The sequence below is a fragment of the Fringilla coelebs genome (genome assembly GCF_963513975.1).
Source record: "Fringilla coelebs genome assembly, chromosome: 9".
NCBI classification, from domain to species: domain Eukaryota; kingdom Metazoa; phylum Chordata; class Aves; order Passeriformes; family Fringillidae; genus Fringilla; species Fringilla coelebs.
In genome coordinates this window covers 22,681,969-22,700,864 of record NC_140067.1, presented here as the reverse complement: position 1 = coordinate 22,700,864, position 18,896 = coordinate 22,681,969, and the positions used below count along the sequence as shown (strand labels likewise).

The following is an 18,896-nucleotide window of genomic DNA, read 5'->3' as shown; positions in this document are numbered from 1 at the left end:
CAAGATAGCCCCGCCCCCTCGCTCTTCAGCCAATCCCAGCGCGGCTCGCGCCCGTTCCAACCCACCCCCTCGCCCTTCCGTCAATCAGCGCCCGGCGCTTCATTTGAACGGCCCGAGGCGGCGGGGCCGCGAGCGCAGCGCGTGAGGGCTCCGCGCGCGCGGAAGAGAAACAAACGCAGGGCGGGAGCGGCGGCCGCGAGGGACAGCGCCGAGAGCCGCGCCCTCCGGCAACTGTAAATGGGCTTAACTCACAAAACCCTCCAAAGTCAAAAGCGCAACGAGACACGCAATACTGATGAAAACATCGGGCTCATCTGTTTCTCTTCCATGAACGCTGAAAGACACACACCCAGAATACTGTGTTTTCAGGCCGCTGGAAAACAAAAGGGGGCAGAAATCAAAGCTTAGCGCCAGCACCCCTGCAAGAAATCCTGTGAAGCACACATGTTAAGACAAAAGAACTTTACTTTTCCATAGCAAACAAAATTACACATAGGACTGAGTACTTCCACATTTACAGTACACTTCCTAACTTTTCCTTACAGCAAAGGATTTCCTCTAAAAAGACAGCTTTAAAGACTTCCATCTAAAATACCAACCTGTACAGACCACCATTTAAAACACATCTCAATATATGAGTGACAAAATATTGAGTTCTTTTCACCCTATTCTTTCATATAAAAGGACCAACATTTAAGATTACCAAAACGGTTATGGGGGATTCAAAAAATTATGTCATTTTTATCTTTAAAACCTTTTAAATGAAAACATTTCCAATGAACCATGAAAAAGACCCTTTTGGCCTTAAGCAAGGTGACCGCCCTGCATTACATTCTGCCAGTGACATTCTTGGAGGCACACGAAGAAATAACCAAATTCCTGTGAGACTTGCTGTGGAGCAAGATCCCCCAGGACAAGTCACAAGGACCTACAGATAAATGCACTCTGCTTCCCTTTAGCCTCAGGCACATGGGGAACACACAGACTGCATCAGGTATGCTTGTGTGCTCCACACAGAGAAATTTCACATATTTTTTATTGTTATCAGGGAAATAAAACCCTATTAATCTACAACAGACTTCATTCATAATGCTACATTCATGAACTCCTACAGAGAAGTTATTTAAAGTTTAAAGTTTGAGGGTCATTTATTCCTTAGCAGTCCATAGTACATTTCCTGTCCAATCAAGCACATTGCGAGGCGACTCCTTGGAAGCGTTCTTCAGTTCTGGAGGCTCTTCCACATTTGTTAGAGGGAAATAAGCTCAACTCTATGATGACACCAAATACATCTTCTGTCATTGTGGTCTGGCATGACCCACCTTTAGGAACAATTACTGGAATTATAATCCAGACTATAGTAGCACTGTATTTTTAAGGAAACCACCGCCTTACAGAAAAATATCTTCACCATTACAATGACTGATGTTCAGCATGAAAAGAACCCAGGAGGGATACACCTCTCTAAGAAAAGTCTCAGTGTTCAAAGAGTAAATTCCAATACAAATAAATAAACTGAACATAAGACCCACTGAAAGAATTAAAGGCAGTAAGCCAGTCTACAACCAGAAATTTGTATAGCAAAAAATACAGAATTTAATGTTTGAACAGAACAAGTGCACTAAGTTCTCAGAATCACACAGCAGTCTGGAGTACCAGCACAGACTCCACTTTTCTTCCCAAAGGTCAGCATGTGGAAAAGATCAACTTTTTGCAATGTGCCACTAAACACTCTTTACAGATCTTTTTAAGAGACACCTGCTTCTTCCTTCTTTGGCAATAAACACTCAACTGATCTCGGGACTGCCTGATAAAACATTTATTGTAAATGCCCCCTCCACATGGACAGCGCCCACACTCTCTGATGAGCGGACACTGAATGGGGGGAGCAGACACAGAGGAGCCCCAGCCCATGAGCTGTGAGGTGCAGACCTCTGCCCTTCAACCCCAGTCTTCCTACCAAGGACTACCTTCTATCAAGCAGAAACCAGATACTTTCACCTACCAAACGAAGTCCCAGCCCATGAACATTTACTTTGCTCATATATGAATTTTAAGTAGATGTAAAGCCATACGAATTATAGCTCATGATATTAAATAAAAATAAAAACTATGTATCTAGCACATAAGCTTTCCTATTGTCTTTCACTGTCAACTGGCAATGATCCAGCCTGACCAGCAGGTACAAACATTAACTAGTAGGGTTATCTGCAAACAAAAGGACACCAAAGAACTAGCAGGTAGTTTTTTCCAGGAATGACTAGTAATTCTGGTCACCCAAACAGCAAAGAGCACGCTCGTTTTTCTCAAAAACTAGTCCTTTTATAGTCCATTTTGTGTTGGGCATGCACAAACATGGAGCCCTTTGAAAGTTTTGACCTTAATGTTTTCCAAATAACAACTCAACTAGAGAAAAAAGCCATTCTTTAGAATAGATATAAAAGGCACAATCATGAAAGAATTTTTAAAAGGACATTATCAAGTAAATATGCTCCAAATTCCATTTCAGTGTTTTCCTAGAGTGCCTTCCAAACAGACTGGACTTTAAAAGAAACAATTATTTACCAACCACATTGAAGCCACTGTTTTGTCAAAAGCCCACAATACTTATTTCTACTGTAGGACAGAAAAGACAAGAAATAACAAAGAATTAGGCTTTTAGTCTGAGCACTGCACTGACACCACTGATGTTGGGTTACTTTCAACAGTACAATTACAAATGCAGTAGAAATCATGTTTCATGTGCACATGAATAGTATATATGATACACACATGTAGACTTGAAAAGTACACATAAACCAGCCATTTTCAAGCCATGGAGTGTGAAGGCGACAGAAAGAGTTTTATTTTGAAAGGAGATGAAAGGTGGAGTTAGAAAGCAGAAAGGGTAGTACTTGATAGTGTCCTTTCAGAAGGTGGCATTCAATGGCCTTGTTATTGCTGTGTATTTGCTAGTCTTCAGCTTCTTCCCAGATCTATTTACAGCATGTCAGTCTGAACATTCCCAGAGCACAGCTCTAAATTTTACTTTAGAGATACAAACATAGAACAGTTAAACATATGTAGTCCTGTTTTAGAAACTGAACTTTTAAAGTTTAGGACTTCTATTGTGCTTCTTTGGCTAAGTCCTATTTAAATACTGGTAACATTTACAGTTCTATAACTCTGCCACTACTTAACAGCTAACAGAAATCTTTGGTGTGTTTAGGTTAAGAATCCATTAGGGTACAAGCTTCAAAATATGAACATTCAGGCAGTTCTGGCCCCTCTCCTGCAAACTGCTCAACACTGAAGCAGATGATTAATAGAATCTAACACCAAAGTATCTGAATAAAATTGCAAATGATCTGTGCCACCTGAGAGTTTGTACAACTGTGATAAGAGAACCACCTTATCACCACAACTCCCTTGTGCTCAGCTCATTGAATAAATTTAACAGTTACAACAATACACATAAATCCAGTCTCCCATTTTAAAGATTCTTTGAGATAATAATTTAAGAATAGAGAAAACTGGAGGAAAATTTCAATCTTAATTCTCATCTTAGTAAGATGGGAATCTTATAATGCAATTCTTATGAGAAATTATGACGATTATTCACAAAGTTACTTCAGATACTTTCTTTGGCATCATATTCACCAAACAAACACAGAATAATTATTTTTAAAGTACACTTAAAAGAGAAAGCTTGATGAGGTTAAACTATACTAGATTTCATGGTGACACCAGACTTGTAGTTCCAAATGGGTTTTTTTGAAAAAAACCCCTTATGTCTAGTAAAGAAAGAGCTAAAAATAATTAGACATAAAAAACTCTCAAAAGTTTAACTTTGGTTTATAAACACAGTACAAGAAAGTGAGAAACAAAACAATTTAATTAGCAACTCACAAGAGATTTAGCATTACTAATTTTCTTTTTGTTTAAATAGAAATTAAATACTGTTCTGAAACAGTCTTTAAATTTCTCCTCTATCCCAGATAACCTAAAATGGGCACATTAATGTGGGACCCCAATAACGTTTATGCTTTAGTAAGGGTCAACCATGCCAACCCTTTGTGACTGTTCATGTTTTAAAATGACCTTGCAAATACTGCCATTTCTTCCAAAGTTAGAGTGCGGGGTACACTTTAGAAGACAAAGAAGATTGAAAAAGCAAGAAAAAATGCATCTTAAAATTATATAGAACTAAGTGTAGGAAATTGACAATACCATTGTCTAGCTCTTCCCACATTATTCAATATTAGAGATCAAAGAAGAACTAAGAGGCCAAATTTAGGCAGCCTAATTGTACTCAGGGGGATCACTGAACACCTTGTTTAGTGTCTTCATAAAGTATCATAAGTCACTTTTCAGAAGAACCTAGTGCCTGTGTTTACTGGCTAGGCTCCACAGTCCAGCCACCTTTAAAACCCTCCAAAAATGCCTCAGGTTCAAGAAAATTATATATTAATTTCTGTGTGAAACATAATTCAAAGTTTGTGTTTCATAGCCCTGCCTGCCCTTAGAAACTTTTATGAATTTTAAATACTCCTTATTCTTTTAGAATGCTTTCTATTCCACTTAAAACATTAACTCAAAGTGAGATGCAGAAAGGCAAACAATTTTTATAAATTAATAGCCAGATATGTAATTACATTTTCAGCCACTATCCTTAAAAGATATTTCAGAGCATTATTTTTAAAAGACCATCTATAAGATTTTTAAAAACTCTTAAAATCACAAGAAACACTCTTCCGTATGCATCAAATTGTGCCTAAATGTTCAAATATTATGTAAACAAATTCTTTTCCCAAAACAATGCAGGAGATTTAATGAGTCCAAATAAAATATAAAATATAAATCTCAGGTGCCATATCAGCCTTCTGGTGGCCGATGGCTTAGGAAATTTGGTGGAATGTTACGGTCTGATCACGAATGTTCGTTGCTTGAAATATTCTGTACAGTGGGAGTTGTATCTAGCCCCAGTAAAGTTCCAAGGTATGACTGGTCTCTAGGATCCAGCATCTGCTCAGGCCTTACAGGATGAACAATGTTTGCAGGCTGTGGAGTCAGGGTGTATTTCTCCAGGAAGGAGAGCTCCGAGGCTCGCTGATAATCCGGCTGCTCGGGCTGTGGGGGCAGGATGCCGTGGGACTGAGCACTGTGCTGCACCAGCTCTGCTTGGGGGTCTGCCATGGGAACAGGGACCAGAGTCACAGGCACACACACTTCTGGGGATACATTCTGCAGCAAAGTTTTGGCTTCTGATTGATATGCTTTGGACTGTTCCACATACTGCTTAGCCTCAGTTTGGTAAACTTTGTCATCAGAGGTGTACTGCACTGGTAAGGTGACTAGCTTTTCCTCTGGAGAAGATGCCAGTGCCTCTTCTGCAGCCTTAGACCCATGAACGTGATCAATATGATACTTCAGCTTGTCTTTTCGTTTAAATGTTGCATTGCAGTGCTGGCAGTTAAAGGGTCGAGCATCTGAATGAATAACCATGTGTTTTGTTAATGTCTTCTTAATTCTGAAAGACTGATTACAGATCTGACATTTGTAGGGCTTCTCACCTGTAAAGACAGAGAAGTAACCATTAGTAACATCAAATCACACATAAATATGGAAATACCTTCCATGGATTATTGCATCGAGACCTACAATGGAACAATTTTATGAAGACAAACTATAAGTTCAGCATTGATTTCAGAATCAAGAGAGTAATCAGGAATTTGTTTAGAAGTTATATTGGCATACTCTTCTTACATACAATTCTCTCAGTAGTCTGGCCTTATGTTAGAATACAAACTAAATTTAAAAGAACAGTCTTTTAACTGTTATGATACTGGGATTAAATGAGCTCTATATTTCAAAAGACAATGATTTTCCTACTCACAAGGCAGGAAAAACAAAGTCAAAGAGAAAGGACATAGCCCTTTCCAAATGGAGTTTACTCCTTGTTAAGATTAGCACTCCTTGTTAAGATTAGTAATCTCTGGAGCACAGAAACATTTAGAAGGTGTGGGTAAATTTGGCAAGAACACACATACCAGTGAACTAAAGGAGGAGGTACAAGAAGTGCCCCACAAACCTGAGCTGAGATTGTCAGTATTCCAGCTAAACAATCATAAAACAGCATTCAGGAATGGCCAGTATATGAAAATGAATAAAATCTTGCTGCTTTCTCCTACTTTCATCCTGAATGCTCAACAACCATAACGAATAAAATCATTGAATCAATACTGATGCATAAAAATACATTCCTACTTGTTTTGTGGTTTAGTTGGGGTTTATTTTCTTTTTACCTGAATGTGTCCTAAAATGCATTTCCAAACTGGATTTCCCTTTAAAAACTTTCTTACAGACTTCACACTGGTGAAACGTTGCTTTATATCTTTAAAGAAAAAAAGACATTTCACGTTATTTTTTTTTGTAACCAACTAACAGTAAAGTTATGTCCACAGTCCCTTCTGAAATCTTTAACTGCAAAATAGCTAAATACCAAACTTTCCCAAGTTCCTCACTTATGTTCCTATTTCCTGGCATGCCAATAAGGTCAATTAGATTCTTTTTGAGATTCAACTTTATTCTCTGTCGGGATGGCACTTAAATATTCAAAGAACAAAACCCACTAAAACTTCTTTTTTAACCCCAAAAATCTCCTTAGTAGCATTTTTTTGCCCAATGCTCACAAGAAGGTTTTACTTTGACAGAATCAGGCCATAAATAAGGTTCTAGAAATGGCAGAATTTCTAGGTAGGCTACTGCCTATGAAGGGAAAAAAACCAGAATAAGCAATGTACTATACCTTTAAGTCACACACATCTTTAATGATTTCTACACAACACTAATGAGTACTAACAGCTAAAACACATCATTTGACAAACAACCAGTTGTTTATTTCAAATCTCTGAGAGATTTATTTTTAGAGCTCTAGGGTTTTAAAACCCTATTGCATTTTCAAGGTAGAGACACAACTTGGGTTTCAAAGTTTTTACCTCCTTTTAGAGCCACTAATCTGCTGCCAGCTTCTAAAATACCTTAAATGTGAGATAATTTTCCCCGTGCTTACATGATGACTAATAAATCAGTTTTAACTAGTCTGCAATGAGAATATTGCAGCAAACCATCAATTAAGAACAACACCGAGACAGACAATTGACAAACTAAAATCTAAACCTTTTTAATGCTTTTATTTACTTAATTGTGCTACAAATTAAATACCTAGCTTAAATTGTGGAAGCAATTTTCTGACATCCCCTTCAAACTGTAATAACATCTCTATGAAGCCTGAGATACAGGCATGACAAACACACAGATTAGCAGAATTCTCTCACACATTCAAGTCCTAAGAAAATCAGTTATAGTACAGAAGCATTTATGCAGTTGTAAAAACCCCACACTTACTTCTGCCAAACTTTCTCTCCTAGATGAACACTTTTATAATGAACAGTGAGGTGATCTCGACGGCCAAAACATTTTCCACATTCCTCACACTGATGTGCTTTTTCACCTACAAGAGCAAAATTCAATACATTTTGGTTAAATCTTTTTGGAACTCTCTAAATGTCTATGACCTATAATCATGTTCCCTAAGTTCAGCCAATCAACCTCCTCCACACCTTACTTGGAAAAGGATTCTCTCTTATTAAAGAAGAAAATTTAGGAAGCATGGTGGTTCTATCAGAGTAATGATGTTATCACTTCTATATAGGACGAGTCCCTATGATTCCTACAAAGAACTTTGTGCTCCAAGTCAAAAGACACTTCCTCAAACACTCACTGCATGGGAGTACAAGTGAATGACTGGGCATGTACTCTCTTCATTATGACCTGAAACAGGGTACCTTCAATAATTCAGCTGTTTTAAAGAGAAGCTTATTAAAACATACCAATTATTTTCAGCTACTCATTTGCATAATTTAAAATTACACCTCAGTATTTATCATATTAAACATCCTGATGGACATAATTACCTTTTTCTTTTATGCTGCTGTTTAAGAATATCATGATGCTTTTCAGTCATCTTGAGATCTTCCACAAAGTGGCAGAATATTTCTTCTCATGTAAATAGGGGTGTGGACAGTCAAAGAATGTAACTTTCTAGAGGGGGAAAAGCAAATAGAGCAGAAAAGAGGATTTTTTTTTGTTTGGGTTTTTTTTGGTTTTTTGGGTTTTTGTACTTGGACTTTTCAAAGATTTCTTTATTTCATAGCAGACATTATGATTTCAAACACCAGGAAAGAAGCTGTCTTTCACATAAAGACTCAGGAAGTTTAGACTCTGATCACTTTCATATTTCCATGCTGCCTAGAAAGTATTTTGCCTCCAAGAAGGTCATATTTCCTCTGGATCCTGTTGTGAAAAAGTCACTGGTGAATCTTTGCTCTTCCTATGCATTTGATAACCTTTCTGCTCTCAGAGCAATAGATTTTTTTTCTTCCTCCTGATCATCCCCATCTGTTCATAGGGCTGATTCCCTCAGCCTCCCTTCCTTCTCTCCCACAGGAGAGACTTCAGGAACACCTCTCTGATGTTCTTTACATTGAAGTGATCAGTGTACAAACTTTGACAGAGATTCTGACAGCTTCTTCTGTGTTGTGGCAATAATGTTTCACACAATTGCTATTAAAAAAAAGAAATCTGAAATCATTAAAAAATCCTCCTTTTTCACTTTTGCTTTTTGTATTTATGATTGTTAAAGCAATTCATTGTTACATGTTTTTGACTGTCCCTCAGCTTTCTATGCTATCCTGGAGGAAACATTTGGCTTTTAAACCTTTAAAACATGTAAGACTAACTCTGCTTTAGCAGACCTTATAAAGAGTGGCAGGAACTTTCATCAGGCCTAAAACATTGCATGCACTGAAAAAAACCCCATAATTAACTTTTGATTTGGTTTTATTTCAAAATAGTAATTTTGAAGCCAATTTCCCAAGAAAATACCTACCTGAATGTATTTTTTTGTGTTTTGTCAGATGGTCATGCCGAATAAACGTTTTCCCACATTCTTCACATTCATATCTCTTGTCATCATGATGCACTCTTAGATGAAGTCTGCATATTGAGTCATAAACATGACCAGAAAATGCAATTTTGTTAACATAATCTGTACTGCTAATTCAATGCAAAATAGCAGAAAATGCAGTCTTTAATGCTTCACATAAGTATTGGGAAATAACTTGCAGCTGAACTGCACCTGAATTGTTCTTAGAAAGCAAGACAGAACTGAGCTGAGCTCTTTTAAGTGAAATTAATTTTGTGAGATATCTTAGTCCTCTGCTTATTTTCTCTTCAAACAACAAAGAGACAAAAATTTTACATGTGAAAAAACTCAACTTTGAGAAGAGATTTGTAGGGGTTTTTTTTTGTGTTCAAACCACTAATGTATCACAAACAAAATGAATTCTCACAGATTGGCAATATATTTTTTAAATTGAAAGATGTTTAGAACATTTACTAATGCTCTCAGAGGTGGAGTACATCAGACACAAAGAATTATGTCAATAACATGAATGCATATATATCACCAAATAAGCAAAACAGTTTAGCAGCTTGTTTAATAAAAATCTCTACCTGTAAGAGCTTCCATGACGAAAACTCTGCCCACAAATACTGCAAAGATGAGGCTTCTCTCCACTGTGAATTCTCAGATGTTCTTTCAAAGTTGTTCTGTTTAACAAAGGCAGTAAAATTTAATTTTAAGCAATGTCCCTTAGTGAAAAAGTGAAAACATACTATCATTTTCTCAATTTCTCTTACTGTGATGGATCACAATACATCAGAATGGCTGTATAAATTCAGATATACACACCAACACATGCATTCAAAGACAGTCTGGCAACCTACTTCTGAACCCACTGGGTCTAGAAACAGTATCAGGAAAGAAATAAAACACTGCCCCAACATAAATTTGGAAAACATACATCAAAGAAAATATCCTTCCAAAAAAAATTGCAAGAAGTTTTTGCATAACAGAAAAAGTTAAGTTCCTTAACAGGAAGAAACTTAAGTGAAGTGAATGAGAGGTAAGACTTTCTTAATATAGTTGCACTTCATAATTAACTACCTACAGCTGTCACCCTTAATTTTAGAGGTGATCAGAAAATCCCATGCTGCCTCTGGCTCTCACACTACCTTTTAACACACTAACACTCTGAAATAGTCTCATTTATGTTAAAATCTCCAAGCACATTCAACAGCAACCAAAGCATGCTAAATATTGCAGTGTTCAGCTGAAGTTCAAGTAGTCAGCCAAGTCCTTACCGTTCCCTGACGGATTTCCCACAGATGAAACATGTCCATTTCCTCTTTCCCCCGTGAGTACATTCTATGTGGCGTTTCAGATTCCCTGTGTCATTAAACTGGCGGCCACAAATATCACAAGGAAAAGGCCCTACAGGGAGACAGACACACAGAGCAGGACTGACTGTCAGCTAAAATAAACAACAAGCCCTGACTGGTTACTTTTGAAAACCCTCATCAATTTACTAAGCAAAAGTTTTATCTAACATATTATTCCTCTTTAGTACAGTCAGCATACTTTAGTTAGATTTTGTGAGCTTTCTGCTAAGTTACTTCTAAGATCTGGCATTTTGGCAAATTTCATGACAATAAAGCAAAAATTCGGAATTCATAGTCAAAAGCAATTAAGCCCACTTAGACCACTTGAAATACAAAATTCTTATCACCCATCTAGTTTCTACCCAGCAGAAATAATCAGTAGTACAAAAAAAGACTGCAGAATACTTCAGGAGGAAAGGAAAAGGTCTTTTGAAAACTTTAGGAAGAATCTGACTCCCTAGCTGAGACTCAATTTTGTGCAAAATTTCAAATCAAACTAACCTTAATTCTTCTTCCTTCCCAAAATTCTGACTTCTTTGGGTACAAGAAAGACAGCTGAACACAAAAGTAAAAACCCAACCAACAAAAACCCTTCTCTCCCCCAAAAAACAACTCTCCCCAAAAGTGGAAGAGAGAATTGTAAAAGGAGGTGAGGTGGAAACCAGACCGACCAGGACATAAAATGGTGGGGGAATGTTTTACTTTAAATCTAGTGTTTACATGTCAGAAGGAGGTTTCTATACCGAGATGGAATTTCTCCTGATGTTTCAGTCTTGCAAACCGGGATTTAAAATGCTCTTCACAGTAGGTACATTTGAAGGGTTTATCCTGAGAGTGAAGGATCATATGCTCTTCTAAGTGAGGTCTTCGAGTGAAAGATTTCTTACAAATCTGAAATGATACCACACTTTGTCAAAGATACATCCATTATAACCAGATTCTTTTCCTATTCATAAACTCGTAACAGTTTATTTCATCTGCTCTCTGCACCAATGGAAGATTTTCATGTATTTTTCAAAGACCTCTATGTCAGTATGCAAAGCCTTGCAGTCAACATCAAAACCAACCTGTGCTCTACATAAACCATGGTGGACTGTAATGTATAGAGTAGGATGCAGATCCATACAGATGCAGCCTAAATCAACTACTGGCAACTCCTGCATGCAGTTATATGTTCCTTCCCAGTCCTTCTTTCTACTGACTCCAGCACTTCCCAGACTCCCTTCCTAGGGTGTTTCAACACAGTAACTCAGCCAAAAATAACCCAGTGGAAAAAAGCAAATAGTTTTGGCTTGGTTTTGGATACTGAAACAGTTTAGTTGGACTGTGGTAAAAGTTGTTGTAGTATAAGCTACTATAGAACCAAAGTCATACCTGTTCCTTTATTTCCGCTGGGAAATTCCCTGACAGCAGGTATTAAAGTGAAAATGCCAATACCAACAAGGAAATGTAACTCAAAATACATTTTAGAACTACAGGACCATCACAAGCCTAACATTATGTGTGCTTTTTAGTACTGCTTTCAGATTCACCAAAACCAAAATGTTCAAGAATTATTAGTAGTGACTTAAATAAATACTGCACACAGTACAATTACAGAATGGAATCCACAGCTCACATTCAGGCATTTAAACCAGGTATTACAATTTATCATCAGGGTCCTATGCTTCAACACACAGTCCTCACATATTTCCTTGTGAGACTCCTGCTGTTGTTTATGACAGCTCAGCTGAGCACTACAACTCCCACACATTAACTCCTGCAATCAGCCTCATAGAGCACACATGAATAAGGAAATCAAAACCAGCACCTCTATTTGTGTAAAAACTCATTAATGTTAAATATTGGTGTAAGAAAATCCATATTTGTATAAAGTATAAGAGCCCTCTTGCTTTTCCATACTATTAATATGTATTGCTTGTGTAAATGTGCTCATATTCCTCAAGGATTAAAATATGGTTAGCAAATCCTGTTGTTCACAGACAGATTACAGCATAAACCTGAGTGAATCCTGCAGCTTACATCTGTGGCACCTTTGCCCTCAGAACACACCACATGAACAAACAAAGTCACAACACCCAATGGTCTTGTTCAATGTCCAACTGCTGTAAAAGCTGGAATTCTACCTGTTTTTGATTCAAGTCCATTTTCAATGCACATGAACTTTACAGGAGCAACAGCTCACTTCTTTAAAAATTTCTACTTACAATTTTCAATTTAAAAAAAACCTCAAACCAGGAAAGGGCGTTAATCAAATCACTCATCGGGTAACACACTTTCCCAGGAATGAATGTCAACAATGTTGCACAATTGAGTCTCACCATTAAAATGTTTCTTATCTAGTAACAAACAGAATCTGTAACACCTTCACACATTACAGCTTTGCCTGGAAGATAACACCCTTTGATGAAACAGGTAATAACCTTGAACCATCATCCCACCCGCTGCACAATAAACAATACAAATTCCTACAGCTGATATCTCCCAGCTTCCTACTGTATGTTTACAAATGAAAGTTCCCAAATAAAGCAAGGTTTATAATTATGTTACAGACCCTAATATTACAGACATACAGCAGCCTGCATAAACAAAACAGCTGCCCTAAAAAACAAAAAGGAAACCAATTCCCTTAAAAAAAATAGCAACAACAAAATCCCGCACCTGAAACCTTAAAACATTATTTGGCAGCTGACACAAAGAGAATGGAAATTCTACAAATTCCTTTTTAGAGCAGATGCAGTTTCACACATATACCTCTCACAGGAAAATCAACTGAGGTATTCTGTGATTTTACAACTAGAGATAAATTTAGCACAAATTCACAATTCTGTTGACATGCATATGCAGCTACATGAGAAAGTGTTTCATATTTAACATGTATCTTCCTCACAATTGAGAGATCCTTCCTGTAACACTACACTTTATGGTCCCTGTTTGTTATGTGCAATTAACAGGAGTGCAAATACTGGTTTTAAGGCACTCATAACACTCAAGTCTAATAATCTGTAAACGGATGGATTTGAAAAAATCCTGCCTCTAACTATTTTGGAATTCAAATTGGGATTATTTATCTGACCAGAGGTTGTACCCATAGAGTACACACAAAGTTCAGTCCTTAAATCAGCAGAGAGGGGAAATGAATCATTTAGAGGAAAGCCATCCCCTAGAAAGCTTTCTGAGATTTCACAGAAATACATACCAGATTTTCATTAAAGTTCACAGAAGATAAACTCAGTATGGAAAAAAGAAAGTACTGAAGTATTACTTACATCACATTTCCAACCTTCACTCTTCGTCTTCTTGATAGAAAGAAATTCTTGTACATTCTCTGGATGAAACCTAGGAGAAAGATAGAAGCTGAAAGTAGTCAGAACTTTCCAAGATCCAAATACTAAATATCTACTTCTAAGCTTTATATGTCATGGAAGTTGCTCAACACACTGGCAGAACAGAATACTGATGCTGAAACAATTCTAATGACACAAGTAACTGGAAAGCAGTGTTGACTATGGACCCATGTAGAACCTTATATAACATTTGATAAGACAGAAGACAGTTTCAACTTATATTTACAAAGGATTTTTACAAAGGAAAAAGAAAAAAGGCAGTATGTAAATAATTGTATCTTATAATTAGACCCGCCATAAATTATTTATCTAAAAGAATCTGCACAGAAATGGTTTAGAAATCTATTATCATCAACAGTAAAGCACTGACATCTAAAACTAAAGAAGGTATTTTACTCTGTCTTCAAATTAAAAGCAGTCAGGTAATTTTTAAGACTGATGTGTTCTGACTGTGCTAGCTTGTCTGAAAGACTCTAAAATTTGTAATAAAACTTTTGGCAGAACCCCCATAGAAGCACTACTGCTATTTCTTACTGCAGGTTAGGTGATACTGCTAATCCCCATGCCCTCTAAAAAGGCAGCTATTTGAAGAAAGAGTTATAAAAATAATGCAGAACATGCTGTGTTTATATACATGCTTATCTTCACTTTTAAAATGAGAAAAAAGTTTCTTCAGAAACACCAGACACATTATGTCATACTTGCCTCTTCACATGCTTTGCTAAGGTCTTCTTGCTTGCATGGAGCTTATTGCAGTAGGGACATTTGTGCTCCTTCTTATGGAAGTCAGTGTCACTGGAGTGTTTCTTTCTGTGCACCGTCAGGTTGGACTTGGTGGAGTAGCGCTGGTGACAAATATCACATTCAAAAGGCTTCTCACCCGTGTGGACGCGGGTGTGGCTCTCATATTTACCTGGACAACAAAGTCAAATCTGTTAGCATGACCTGTAACAAGTATCACCTGTAACAGGCATGTTTGGGGTTGAATCTATAATCTCTCTCACGTGCAGTCAAGCTCTAACTACCCTCCACATCCATCCAAAGATTCCTACTGGCTTACACCACTGAAAACTGCCCAGCGCTCACCTGTGTGTTTGATCCAAGGTCGCTCCAAACACTTTCATCTTCCTACAATTTTGTGCAAGGGTTACAAGTCACTCTTGTTCAGCCCTGCAGCATAGTCTGACCTTAAATACTGCAAATTACAGTCCTGTTCTTTCAGTACACTGATCATGAGTACCTTTCCAGAAGAGGGAAGAGCCTACAACAAACTGGTACTGTTAAGGTACTTTCAAATAGCAGAACACTGAATGAAATACACAAACTCTTGCACCTTATCTGTATTTGGGACCCAACATACTACCAGGAACAAAAATGCTACTCTCTTATTTCTTTCACACGGCTTGTATTCCCTCTTCTGTTTGCCAATGTTTTTTCTGAGGACAAAATTCTGTCCTGTGGACAAATCTACCTTGAGTCAATAGCAACCTCTCTGCTTTACACTAATTTTTTTTTTTGTCTGCAGAACATACACGCATGCTGCTGTATAGTACTGTAAATTTATGAGCTTCTGCAGCTCATAAATTTAACATGTAAGTCAATTGCCCATTGTAATACAAGCTTATAAAGAAATACTTTATGTATCACTTGTTTGAATGCATGCTTATAATGGATTTTTTGAGCACAGAACTAGAATTCGAAGTTATGAAAGTGCAAAGAGAAAAGGGCTTCCAATGTGTGCAGAGCCAAAATGTACCATTCCAACCCTAAATATTCACAGACCATTTTATTTCTGCACAGTAGCTGTGCTTTTACACACCGTGCTAACAACCAGAATCCAGAGAAGTGGAAGAGAAATAAATGTAGTATATGCAGATTTTTAAAATAATGTGCTAGATAATTTATTTAAACTATTTAGCACCACAGACATAACTTAATACACTTCAAGAAAATAGAAGCACACTGGATCAGTGAGATGATCCAGAAATTTTTATATTCACTCTCCAGGACAGAGGAAAAACTTGGTTTATTTCCCACACAAACAGCACCACCATGAATGAGATGAACCTAACTCGCTCTTACCTATTCGATCAAACTTTTTGTCACACTTGGGACACTGCAGTAGCTTTTTGCTACTGCTTTGAATGATGACTGGAGCTAAGCCTTCAGGAATATTCCCCATTGAGTCAACTGCCTCAGAGCCCTCTTCAGCATCATTCTGTTCCTTTTCACTTTGTTCTTCAGATTCCGAATCTTCGCCTGACATTTCCTCTTCCTGCCCATCTTCATCCACATTGCACTCACTTTCACTGTCTTCAAATTCACTTCTCTCAGATGTCTCCTTGTCAGAACTGACTTTTTCCAAGTTGCTGTCAGAGGCATCACCACTTTCATTGTCACTGATACCGAACTTAGCTGGACATTTCCGGCTTCTCGTGGAGCGTCTGGTGGAAAAGCTGGCCTTCTCAACCATTTTTAACCCATGCTTTTGTTCCAGGGAAAGGGGGCGGTGGGCTTTAGCCAAATGATTCTCTAAGGACTTCTTGTAGCAGAAACTTCGACCACAAAAAGTGCACTGATGACTGTTTAATAGTTTACCTGTCAGTTCACTGAGTGTTTCTACTGGGGTAGGTGCATCAGTTACCACATCAGTCTGTACACCGGAAACACTTTCGTTGTTTAGTAACTTCACTGCATCTATGATATCTAAAAATTTTGCTGCTTCCAGCACTAATGGAATTTCATTTTTATACACAAAAAACTCAGAAGTGTACAGAAACTCAAGCAAATGTTGAAAGACAGAATGAGTTACATGATCTAACGTGACAACGTCAGTGCTTGGATTTTTGCTCAAACAGGCATGAAAATAACTACTCCCAACAGCCACAACAACTTTGTGAGCACTAAATTCTTTTCCTTCTACAATTATGAGTAAATCACAAAATGATGGATGTTTCTGCCTATCATCATTTAAGTATTTAAGTAGATTTTTGTTATATTGCAATGAGCTTAGGAGCTTTCTCTGCTCTGGTGATGGTGAAAGTTCTTGGGAAGATTCGAGCTGATCTGCAGGAGCTATTTCTGCAGACTTGGAGACAATTTCTTGCGCACAGTCCACTACAAGAATCTGTTCTGAAGTATCTTTCTCATGGCCAAGATGAACCTTTTCATTTAGACTTGCAGCGAGCCGTCTCCTTTTCTTCATTGCAAAAGTGCAACTTCAGAATCAGGAGCTTCATAGGTGATTACCAAAGAGTTCCCGTGAAGACTTGGTTCTGCTCCGGACCTTAAGAAAACACACAACAGTAATTTTATACTCTGCCAAAAGAATTATGATAAAAATTATTCTTAGCACTTCAACATTATTTCAATTTTTAATAACGTTTTCTATATTTCACTGTTAGTTTTATGTATCGGCGTAACTGAGGTTTTTATTAAATCACTAAAATCTCTGCGCTGCAGACCGCGGCACAACCTGCTGCGAGCCAGCGAGCAGACGCTGCCTATTATTAGCTCTAAGGCGGCGGCCGGGCTGGCTTCGCTCGGCTCCCGGCCGCATTTAGCCCGCGCCCCACTCCGGGCCGGGCGTGCAGTGTTGCTATCATTACTGCACCGAAGCCCCTTCTCTTTCCGTTTCACCCCAACAGGGCAAAGCCACCCCAGCTGCCCCCCCGGCCGGGCGGGACTCCCCCGGGGCGCCTGGCCCGGCCCTGCCGCGCCTGTCTCCGCCGAGCGGCCGCGCTGCCCCTGTCCCGGGGACCCGGGGCCGCTGCCCTTGTCCCCCGCCGAGGGCAGGGCAGGGTACGGCCGGGCCGGGTGGGGCAGGGCCGGCCCGAGCGGGATCAGCGGCACCGAGCGCAGGGGCACCGAGGACGCCGCGGTCCCGCGGCGCTTAAAATGGCCGCGCCCGCCCCCCTGTCCCGTCCCGTCCCCCCGCGCTGTCCCGGCGCGGGCCCGTCCGTCGCACCTGGGCGCCGCCGGGCACTCCCGGGGCCGCTCGGCCGCCCAACGCCGCTGCCCCCGCTCCGGCCCCGCGCCCGCCGCTTCCGGGCCCGCCGCCCGCGTCAGCGGGGTCACGGCGGCGCTTCCGAGCGGGGCGGGGCGCGGCGGCTGCGCGGGCGGGACCGGGACCGGGACCGGGACTGGGACTGGGCCGGGAGGGGGCCGCGCCCCGACAGGGCCCCGCGCCGGAACGCCGCCCCGAGGGTAAAAGTAGCGAGCAAGAGCCAGGAGAGCTCGCTCCAAGAGCGCCAGCGACGCGGGATGGCCGAGCTGCCAGCGGCTCTGCGCCATGATGCCCCTCTGAGGCTGACTGCTTTGAGACAGTGCGCGTAGGGGCATGTGAAATTCCCGGGTTTCGTGCTTCCCGTGGTTCTGCTCAATAAGAGTTTTGTTTTCTGCTTGAGTATTTTGAAGCACTTGACATGAAATTCGCACTTTCCGTCCTTCCCGGGCGGCAGAAGGAGCAGCCGCAGAGGTGCCGCGGCTCGGGGTGCCGCTCCTCGGCGTACGGCAGGCGCTGCCTGCTGCTCCTTCCGGCTCCATCTCTGCTCTCCCCCAAGATAAACAATCGCCAGGGACAATGTGACACCGAAAATGAGCTTGTTTTCCTGACAGCCTTAAAGAAGGATTAATGGAGGATTAAAGTGTATTCCACCACATGCAATCAGTATTTGTGATCTGTAAATGGATACTGAAGAAAGTGTGACTCGAAGGTCTTGCTTTTTTAAATAAAAATGCAATAAAAATACTGAATGTTCATAAAGCATTTGTTACCTCCTGGGTTTTGCTGTACTGCCTGCACTCACAGCCTTGCCGTTTCCTTGAAGTCTACACATATTTAACTTTGACTTTAGGTTTATTGTTTGGTTTTTTCATTTGTAATAGTACATTACAATCAAATTACTTCAATAGCAAACTGTTGCAAATCATATTCTAAGTAGTATCAGTTGTTTATTCAGTTATTCTATAGTGAAGCAATGGTGTCAACAAAAATAGAGCAATCAAGATTACTATGGTTTTCTTACACTGAAGACAAAAATCTACTTACCTCTCAGCCATCTGCTCTTTCAGGATGTCCCTCGTACATGCCCACCTTTTATTTCTGCAGAATAAACGGTACATAAATAAGTTTCTCTGCTTGGTAAGTTTCTTAGTTTTGATTTTGCATTGAATAAGAAAGTTCTAGAGCAAGGCACTTTAGATTTTAAGCTGAGCCTTACATTT

The 18,896-nt window shown here is 39.5% G+C and overlaps 1 protein-coding gene across 1 annotated transcript; it reads right to left on the bottom strand.

Moving 5' to 3' along the window:
- Positions 1–543: 543 nt before the first annotated feature.
- On the bottom strand, positions 544–17,769 carry ZBTB41 (zinc finger and BTB domain containing 41). Its single transcript, XM_084211642.1, has 11 exons — positions 17,638–17,769; positions 15,753–16,956; positions 14,376–14,583; positions 13,593–13,662; positions 11,067–11,214; positions 10,246–10,375; positions 9,556–9,651; positions 8,930–9,036; positions 7,387–7,492; positions 6,285–6,373; positions 544–5,552 (listed from the first exon to the last, which is right to left on the bottom strand). Exons 2-11 carry the CDS (start codon positions 16,873–16,875, stop codon positions 4,909–4,911), a joined length of 2,721 nt encoding a protein of 906 aa, XP_084067768.1. The 5' UTR covers positions 16,876–16,956; positions 17,638–17,769; the 3' UTR covers positions 544–4,908.
- Positions 17,770–18,896: the final 1,127 nt, after the last annotated feature.

What these genes read in the sequence shown, in the direction of transcription:
- ZBTB41 (XM_084211642.1), bottom strand. Translation starts at nt 16,875, where the DNA reads ATGAAGAAAAGGAGACGGCTCGCTGCAAGTCTAAATGAAAAGGTTCAT. An exon ending in CAAAAAGTTTGATCGAATAG is followed by an intron (nt 14,584 to 15,752) that starts GTAAGAGCGAGT and finishes TTTGTTGTCCAG; the next exon opens with GTAAATATGAGAGCCACACC. An exon ending in TCAGGAGAAATTCCATCTCG is followed by an intron (nt 10,376 to 11,066) that starts GTATAGAAACCT and finishes GTCTCCCTGTAG; the next exon opens with GGCCTTTTCCTTGTGATATT.